Source organism: Garra rufa, chromosome 24, assembly GCF_049309525.1.
Source record: "Garra rufa chromosome 24, GarRuf1.0, whole genome shotgun sequence".
NCBI classification, from domain to species: Eukaryota; Metazoa; Chordata; class Actinopteri; order Cypriniformes; family Cyprinidae; genus Garra; species Garra rufa.
Genome location: NC_133384.1, coordinates 39,924,415 through 39,934,794, shown reverse-complemented (window position 1 = coordinate 39,934,794; position 10,380 = coordinate 39,924,415). Strand labels below are relative to the sequence as shown.

Sequence of the window (10,380 nt, the reverse complement as noted above, 5' to 3'; positions counted from 1 at the left end):
AAAAACAAAAAATGCAATCAAATTAAACAGTAAACTTTTTAATATATTTTTTGAAAAATGACAATTTAAAGCAGTGTTACACTTACTGTTTTTAAGTTTAAACCCTCTTTCATCTTGATCCCTATATATCAAAACCTTTAAATAAATATCCTTTTTTTCCTTTTTTAAAAAAAGAAGTATCTTTTGCTCACCAAGGCTACATTTATATGATCAAAAATACTGTTACGTTGTTAAAAGACGTTTACAAAAGATCGAATGATACAGAGTGACAAAAGATTCTTTTGAACTTTCTATTCATCTGTGAATCCTGAAAAATAAAATGCAGCATTTTGCACAAAAATATTGTGCAGCTCAGCTGTTTTCAACATTGATAATTATCAGAAATGTTTCAGCAAATCAACATTTTAGAATGATTTCTGAAGAAGACTGCAGTAATGATGCTGAAAATTCAACTTTGATCACAGGAAACAATTACATTTTATCGGATATTTACAAAGAAAACAGCGGATTTAAATTGTAATAATATTTCACATTTTTACAGTACTTTTGATCAAATAAATGCAGCATTGCTGAGCAGAAGAGAAATATTAAAACATTTTAAATTACTTCAAACTTTTGACCTGCAATGTATCTTATATATGCGTTTTTTATGCTGCTCTGAGGGAAAGTTTCTCATTCAGGTCTTTACAGTGATTGTTTGGGATCATATAACACACACACACACACACACACACACACACACACACACACACACACACACACACACACACACACACACACACACACACAAGGCAGCAAAAGGGGGAGTGTGTCTTTAAGGCGCCCGTGTGCCTTTGTGTGTGTGTGTTTGAAAGTAACTCTCAGCAGCAGCAGCAGCAGTAGTTGAGTCTAGTTTAGTCCAGTCTCAGATGTGATCTGATCATGTCTTAAATCATCTGCAGAGGATCGTGTGATCACAGCTCTTTCACAGTGTCGCGGTGAGTTTGTGTTTGAGAGAAACATGTGTGTAGTTTCTCATGGAGTGTTGAGATTGTTTGGCTCTAGAGATGTGTGTTGGTGATTTGAATGTAACACGTGTTCGCTACTTTCACACTCGCAGTGTTTGATGTCGCCGCTCAATCAGTCAGGCAGCGGTTGTCTTTGATGTTGGAGCGGTGTGTTTTATTGCGTGTCTCTCTCTGTCTCCGTGTTTCTCTCATTCGTGTTCTCCTGTAGGTTCGGTTCGGGTCGTAATGCAGCCTTCATCAGTGTTGTTTCTTTTTCTTCTGTCAAGTTTTTCTCTCGCTTTGGCCTGTAATAAAGCTCTGTGCGCCAGTGACGTCAGCAAGTGTCTCATTCAGGTAAGAGTGTCTCGTTCCCTTCAGCTCTTCAGTGTTTCGATGGAGCACAAACAAACACAGCAGCTTCAGTTCAGTCAATCATTTGCAGAATCAGAGCCCTGACTCTCAGCAGCAGCTCTATGATGATCTCCTCAGTTTAGTCATATTTACCAAACTGTTCATGCAGTTAATGTATATCTTTTTGCACATATCTGGAGATCATATCTGTGCATGTTAATAGTTGTCTTTGTGTGTTTCCTACTGATTGATTGTTAGGGTTATGTTGATTGTATATGAGTCTTTGTTAGTTTTTTAGGCACTGAAGCTTACTTTGTTAATGAAAGTTTAGGATCATTTTTAAGTATTAAAGGATAACTATTGCCAAAATGCAACCTGGGCTGTTTTTTTTTTTACTGTAAACAAGACAAACTTATATCTAAAAGCATAATTACGACAAACGAGCCGTTTTTGAGATTGACCGTGATTTAGTTTTGTGGTCAATGGCCGGTGAATGGGAGAACTAGGGGCATAACTTTGAGCGCATCAAAATCGATATTTTTCCAACACTAAGAAGACTCGACACACCATGAAACTTTGCTGGAAGTATGGCCTGGGTCTCTACACATGAACTCCAGCATTGAGAACATTGTTTGTGTACACAGAGTTTACTAAAAAGAAAGCTTTTGAACAACTCACTTTCACTGTTTGAGTTTCCGCTCGCGGTCGTCTTGCCAGTCAAGAAGTGTCCATCTCCGAATGCGAATGAATGGACTCCATAGGATGAAATATTAGACTTATATGAGGCTCTTTTTACAACTAGAAGGTTAATATTGTTCCAATATTGTTGACAAAACAACGAATTAGCCGTGCATTTATATGGAAATATGCTTTAGGAGCGATCCATCCTCGCATTCGGAGATGGACACTTCTTGACTGGCAAGACGAGCGGAAACTCAAACAGTGAAAGTGAGTTGTTCAAAAGCTTTCTTTTTAGTAAACTCTGTGTACACAAACAATGTTCTCAATGCTGGAGTTCATGTGTAGAGACCCAGGCCATACTTCCAGCAAAGTTTCATGGTGTGTCGAGTCTTCTTAGTGTTGGAAAAATATCGATTTTGATGCGCTCAAAGTTATGCCCCTAGTTCTCCCATTCACCGGCCATTGACCACAAAACGAAATCACGGTCAATCTCAAAAACGGCTCGTTTGTCGTAATTATGCTTTTAGATATAAGTTTGTCTCGTTTACAGTAAAAAAAACAGCCCAGGTTGCATTTTGGCAATAGTTATCCTTTAAGCCTGTTATTTTTCTCACTTTTATGTAAGTGCAGTGAATTCAGAATTAATGTATTTTGTACTTCGTGAATCTTGTTTGAAAAGTAGAGCCTTTTCTGTAGGAGCCAATTATATGTGACCCTGAACCAGTCATAAGGCTTTTGAAATGAAGATTTATCCATTATCTCAAACTGAGTAAATAAGCTTGTCATTGGTGTATGGTTTGTTAGGATTTGGTCGAGATACAACTGTTTGAAAATCTAGAATCTGAGGGTACAAAAAAAAAATCTAAATATTGAAAAAATCACCTTTTAAAGTTGTCCAAATGAAGTTCTTAGCGATGCATATTACTAATCAAAAATTAGGTTTTGATATATTTACAGTGGTTAGAATTGCTCCATTTATTTTCTTCTCCAAAATAAATTGCATTTTTGAGGGCCTAAACATGCTCAAAAACTCATGAAACTTTGCACACACATCAGACCTGGTAAAAATGTACATCTCATATGGGTTTCAGAAGTGAGTGTGGCAAAATGCCTCCATAGCGCCACCTTTACACGTTCAGCGGAGTGTGCTTTGAGCTATGATTCACTTACATGCACGAAAATCGGTACACACATGTAACACACCAATACCTACAAAAAAGTTTCTTAGAGCAAAATCCTAAACCCAACAGGAAGTCGGTTATTTTTAATTTTCTCAGTAAATTGTCATTTTTGCCATTTTCAGGCGTCGTACTTGAACAAACTCCTCCTACAGATTTATTCAGATCAACACCAAATTTGGTGAGTCCAATCTAAAGGCCTTAGCGATGTTAAATTGTGAAGATCTTGAGTTTTCGTTGAAGGGCGTGTCTGTAGCATTGTGACAAATTTGATGTTTCGCCATGGAAATAGATGTTGTTATAACTCAGGCATAAAATGTCCAATCTGTCTCGAACTTCACACGTTTGATCAGAGTCCTGGCCTGAACACATAATCAGTTATAGGCATAGCGCTACTAGCTGGCAGCAGGAAGTTTGGCACATATAAATGACTTTCTCCTATAACTACTAGATAAAAAGTAGGGATGCACGATATGAAATTTTTTACCGATAGCCGATAATTAAGTCCTTCTTGTGGCCGATGCCGATACCCAATACGTTCATATGTTTATGTGATAATTTTGTGCACCCAGAAGAATACAAAATCTAAGATAAACTAATGAAATGTATAATATATATCCAGGTCAAACAATCATAGCAAACTTCAGTCCTGACTCTTCAAAAATGTTTTTATTTTTTGTGTAAGGCACCACAATTCTAAATAAATAAAATGCTTTGACATTTTGTCAACCTGGAAAAAATGAAAAGTGCATCATGGACTAACGTCAGATGTCCAAATTTCCGTGGTAAAGCTTACATGTAGTCCATTCTTATTGATCATATTATGAATGTGTGCAGCAACTAAATCGTACAAGGCGGGGAATAAAACATCAGAATTGAGATAAAAACATCTCAACTTTTCAGAATGCCGCAAGCAAGTCATGTGAAATGAACCAAACAATCAGCTTCACCCTTTCCCTTAATAACATTGAAAGCACTGGCAAGGTGAAGAAACAGCTTATCATAGCTGTACAGGACTAAACATTTTTTAATAAATTTAATAACAGAGCTACTGTAAGCGATTTCTAATGCTGAAAATCCATTTATCCTTTGCTGAAACTTCTGCGTCTTTATGGAGAGCGCAGGTCATGGTTGCTTAGCAACAGCAGACGCCACAGCAGAGCAGAGCAGGCTACAGAGCGGTTTGGAAAGAAAGAGAACGCGGCGCGCCCCTAAAACAGATTCACCGCGATGACGACCTCTGAAGTGAGATATATAAGATTTGTTGTGTTAAAACTTGACAGCTTTTTACCTCCTCTCGGAATCCTTGCTAAACATGTGTTGCAAATAGCAATAGCATCGTCCTCATCTGCCGCCGTGAAAAACTTCCAGACCGGCGAAGGCGATGATGACGACACAGATGATGACGTATTAAACGCGACAAAATCCAGAGACACTGCAGTTTACAGCTGCAGTCACTTGCACTCGGAAAGCAGATGAATCTCAGATAAACCAGACCGATTGATTGATTTACCAGCAAGAGTACTTTATCGGATCGAATATCATTTATTTATCGGAGCAATAAAAATGAAGTAATTTTTACCCATATTGGTTGATAATTTATCTGTCCAATAAATATCGTGCATCCCTAATTAAAAGCATACTGCCCACCGTTTGCTGTTTTCCTAAAGCCAGCGGTCGGAGGTGAGCCCGATTGCGAGGGCCCTTCATCGCTGCTTGCAGCTTTAATTTGTATTCTTCTCATAGTGTGTAAAGATGTGAGTGTTTTGGTGTTTCTAAAGCTGAATCTGGATCAGTTTAATGTGTCTATGAATGTGATTCTGTGTGTTGATGATAATGTAGAAGTGTTGTTGTTGTTGTTGTTCAGGAGCTGTGTCAGTGTCGGCCGTCGGATGGGAACTGCTCGTGTTGTAAGGAGTGTCTGATGTGTTTGGGTTCTCTGTGGGAGGAGTGCTGTGATTGTGTGGGTAAGAAGCTCTTATTTTGATGTTCTGTGAGAGCGATGATGGCCGTGTTTCTGTAACGCTGTTGTTGTTTTTCAGGCATGTGTAACCCCAAGAACTTCAGCGACACGCCGGCGACGGCCAAGAGCACCGTAGAGGAGCTGCAGCGGCCCATTCCGTCCCTCTTCAGAGCGCTGACCGAAGGAGACGCACCCATCAACATGATGGTGGTGTCGTTCCCCGTCGCCGAAGAGCTGTCCTACCACCAGAACCTGGTGTCCTTCCTGGAGACCATGGAGGACGCTCATCAAAACGTCTCTCTGCCCGGAAACAGCATCCACGCCAGCTACGACACGCAAGGTGAGGAACCGCTTCAGCGAACGCTGCCTCGTTAGTTTGAGCTTCATGCGTTAGGACGTGACCTCCTGACCCCGAGCCGAATCTCTAATGAGACGTCCAGCGGAGAACAGGTGTCCGGAAACACAGCCGTCGCCTCCTGACACTTACAGTAGAACTCGAACATCTGGAGCGATTACCATCATTAGTGTTTCTGAAAGACTTTTTTTTTTTTTTTGATCACCAAGGCTAAACTTATTTGATTAAAAAAAAAAAACCTGAAATATTATTAGAATTTATAACAGCTGTTTTCTATGTGAATATCTGTTCAAATATAATTTATTTCTGTGATCAAAGCTGAATTTTCAGCATCGTTACTGCAGTCTTCAGTGTCACATGATGCTTCAGAAATCATTCTAATATTCTATTGCACTGCAAAAAATGCTTTACTAGATTTTTTTGTCTTGTTCCAGCCAAAATATCTAAAAATTCTCAAATCAAGAAGGATTTTCTAGACATGTAAAAATGATTGTCTTGTTTTCAGAAAAAATAAGTTAAAATGAAGTGAGTTTATGGGGTAAGCAAAATCATCTTATTAATGTGATAAAGTGAGTTTTTACTTGAAACATGCAAAATAATCTGCCAATGGGGTGAGAAAAATAATCTAGTTTAGTAGCTAGTCCGCTTGAAATAAGATGATTTTGCTTACCCCATAAACTCACTTCATTTTAACTTATTTTTTTCTGAAAACAAGACAATCATTTTTACTTGTCTAGAAAATCCTTCTTGATTTGAGAATTTTTAGATATTTTGGCTGGAAACAAGACTAAATCTAAGTAAGAAAAGCATTTTTTTCAGTGTGAATATTAAGGATGAATATTAACTGCAAATGAATACTAAGTGACAGTAAAGACATTTATTATCATCCAAAAGTTTTCTATTTCAAGTAAATGATAAATGATATTTGAACAGATATTCACATAGAAAACTACGGAAGCCTGTTTCAGCCACTGAATAAAAAAAACAAAAAAGGTACTTTTTATCTCACAATTTTGACTTTTTTTTTTTTTTTTCTCTCTCAGAACTGTGAGATATAAATGCACAATTGCAAGTTATAAAGTCAGAATTGCAGGATGTAAACTGACTTTCTTGCAGTTTGGAGTTTATATCACGGAATTGCAACTTCATTTCTCAGAATTGCAGGTTTATATCTTATAATTCTGAGAAAGAAAGTCGGAATTGTGAGAAGTCGCAATAACTTATTATTTATTTTTTATTTTTTAATTCAGTGGCAGAAACAGGCTTCCATAGAAAACAGCTGTTTATATAATGATATTTCACATTTTACTGTGTTTTTGATCAAATAAATGCAGCCTTGGTGAGCAGAAGATACTTCATTACAAAAATCTTAATTATTCCAAGCTTTTATATAGTGGTGTAATATTTTATTAACAGTAGAAATGAGTCGTTTTAAAAGTACAAATGTGTTTATAGTTATTTGTGGACTTTACGTGTAAATTTCAAACAGCTGATAAACGTTGATTTATTATTATTTTTTAATTAGTTTTCCCAGAATCTTCAGAAAACTGATCGCTGACATCCACTGTTAGGCTAGATTTTATTGGTTATTACACAACCAGGAATTTTTATTCGGTTGATTTTATGTATGTATGTTTATTTTTTTATAATTTTTCAGTTAAGTAAGGTTTTAGATTTGCTTTCTTTTTATCTGAGAGAAAATGTCACAACCTATTGTGATTTTTATATTTTATTTTTTTTATTTTAATTAGTTTTTTCCTCTCCATTTCTTAACATGAAAACTGATCGCTGACATCCACCGTTAAAGGAGATTTTATTGGGTAATACACGGTTATATATATTTATAAAAACAAAACAAAAAAATTATCAAGTAAGGCTTTAGATTAACTTTTTTTTTATCTGAAAATGTAAAAACCTTTTGTGTATTTTTTTGTTTTTATTTTATTTTTTATTTATTTATTTATTTATTACTCTTTTTCAATTTTTCTCCATTTCTTAACATGAAAACGCTGACATCCACTGTCAGGGTAGATTTTACTGGTTATTACACGGTTATATATTTATTAATTATTATTTTTTTTTAATTAAGAAAGGCTTTACATTTTCTCTCAGACAAAAATGTACATCTAAAAACCTTTTGTGAATTATCTTTTTTTTTCCCTCTCCATTTCTTCACATGAAAACTGGTCACTGACATCCACCGTTAGGGTAGATTTTACTGGTTTTTACACAGTTTTATATATATATATATATATATATATATATATATATATATATATATTTATTAATTTAAAAAAAAAAATTAAGGCTTTAGATTTACTTTTTTTTTTTTTTATCTGAGAGAAAATGTAAAAACCTATAAAATGCTTTTTTTTCCAATTGTTTTCCATTTCTTAACATAAACACTGATCGCTGACACCATGACATTTTATTGGTGATTAGTGTCCAGGAATTTTTATTCAATTGATAATTGTAATAATTATTTATTTATTTTATTTTATTAAGTAAGGCTTTAGGTTTACTTTTTTATCTGAGAGAAAATGTAAAAACCTTTTGTGATTTTATTTTTATTTTATTTTAAATATTTATTTTTTTCAGTTTTTTTCCCCATTTCTTAACATGAAAACTGATCACTGATATGATGCTAAATTACAAACTTAGAAACATCCAAACTATTTTTTTTGGCCATTTTCCTGTTACAGCTTTGAATTTTTTTTATGATGTTTTCTGTCTGGTTTAGTTTGGGTTTAGAGAGATGTTTTAGCTCAAACACACTTTCACACTGAAGTATTTGAGTCTGACTGCTCCTCTGGTGAGATGTGTGTTTGCTGTATCTCTACTAGTGTTGTGTTTCAGTGTTAGATGTGTGTGTTAGTGATGTTGTGGTGTGTGTGTGCAGATAAGCAGTGTACGGTGGTGTATTTCGACGACTGCGTGTCCATCCGTCAGTGTAAGCAGTACTGCGAGTCGATGGGAGGATCCAAGTACCGCTGGTTCCATAACGCCTGCTGCGAGTGCATCGGACCCGAGTGTGTGGACTACGGCAGCAAAGCCGTCAAATGCATGAACTGTCTGTACTGACTGTCTTCATCCCGACTCCTGTGCAGAACTCATGCTGCTCTATATATGTTGCTTTTATTCTTGCAGATCTTAATAGACAATAGATGCCAATCTTGCTTGATACTATTCATATACAGCTTTTATTATGAGTCCAGGTCTTTATTAAGACCCATTGATTTCATGTCAAGTTAAATCATTAGTAAAATCTCTGGCAGTAAAGAATAAAATCTGATGTTTCCAGTGAGAACTGAGCAGTGTTTGTGTTTGTGTTGATCAGCTGCAGGTGAAGCAGAGAAGCGTGGTTTGATGTGAATCTCAGTCTCTAATGAGTGTGTTTTGTGTGATGAACGCATGGCTTCTTCAGCTCACGGCTTTCTTCACGCAGTCGCCCCACTTTCACCGACAGACAAAGACACAAACACAAAGAGCCCATTGAGTCTGACCCACAAACGCTTGACTGAGATTCACAAACACAAATGATATGAATACAGAAATGAAAATATGAAATGTTTACTGTGAGCTTAGTTTCCTGCTGTCAATGCAAACAAGTGCGAATGGTTTTTCAAAATAAAAAAGTTTCATAATCTTTCATAAAATTCTACTTCAAATCTGATGTCGTTTTTGTGGTTTTATTTTAATGAGGAACCCAACCTTTAAAGGAAACACTTGACAGTAATAGTTGAACTGGTTCATAAGAGATCAGAAACTCATTAACTAGTAGCTTTTCTGTGTTAGTCTAGATTAGAGTTTTCTAAACTAAGTTGATATAAAGCTACTTATTAGATCTCAAAAATTGTAATCATTGTTAAACCATGGAAACATTGAAAAAGAGGTGAAATATTTTATTTATCTGCATTTTAGATTAATTTCTAAAGTACAGACTGGCTTTACTAAAACAAAAGAATGAATGATGGAAACTCAGATATAGAGTTAGTTCAGATTCAGAGATCAGTTGTGATCAATAACAGTCTGAAGTTCATCGATCTGAAATGACAGGATTATTAAACATCTCACCAAAGTCTCAGAAGAACTTCGAGAAAATTTCATAAATCTTTGATCTACAGTCATTTTGATTTATTCATATAGGATTGCTCATTAATAATTCACGGTTGCTCATAATGCATTAATGCTCATTTACACAACTTTACATACATATATATATATATAAAGCAGAAATGAACATGACCACTAGAACTTCTTTATGAAAGATGGTTATTAAAAAAAACTATGGAAATAAGGGACAAAAATATAAAATCTCCTGTTTAAATTGTGATCTTGAGAATTTTAAAAGTTTTTTAATTTATATTTTTGACCCTTATTTCCACCAATAAAAAGACTGTAAATATATAAACATTTAAAATATTATATGTGACCCTGGACCACAAAACCAGTCATAAGGTTAAATTTTACAAAACTGAGATGTATACATCATTTGAAAGCTCAATAAATAAGCTTTCTATTGATGTATGGTTTGTTAGGATAGGACAATATTTGGCGAGATACATTTATTTGAAAATCTGGAATCTGAGGATGCAAATAAATCAAAATACTGAGAAAATCACCTTTAAAGTTCTCCAAATTAAGTTCTTAACAATGCATATTATTAATCAAAAATTACATTTTGATATGTTTACAGTAGGAATTTTACAAAAAATCTTCATAGACATGATCTTTACTTAATTTCCTAATGATTTTTGGCATAAAAGAAAAATCAATAATTTTGACCCATACAATGTATTTTTGGCTATTGCTACAAATATACCCCAGCGACTTAAGACTGGTTTTGTGCTCCAGGGTCACATATTC

At 35.2% G+C, this 10,380-nt stretch overlaps 1 protein-coding gene across 1 annotated transcript; it reads left to right on the top strand.

The window, feature by feature from the left end:
- Window positions 1-864: 864 nt before the first annotated feature.
- twsg1b (twisted gastrulation BMP signaling modulator 1b) lies at window positions 865-9,187 on the top strand. Its single transcript, XM_073831201.1, has 5 exons — window positions 865-977; window positions 1,216-1,340; window positions 5,064-5,163; window positions 5,239-5,499; window positions 8,414-9,187. The coding sequence occupies exons 2-5, from the start codon at window positions 1,233-1,235 to the stop codon at window positions 8,593-8,595; spliced, it is 651 nt and encodes a 216-aa protein (XP_073687302.1). The 5' UTR covers window positions 865-977; window positions 1,216-1,232; the 3' UTR covers window positions 8,596-9,187.
- Window positions 9,188-10,380: the final 1,193 nt, after the last annotated feature.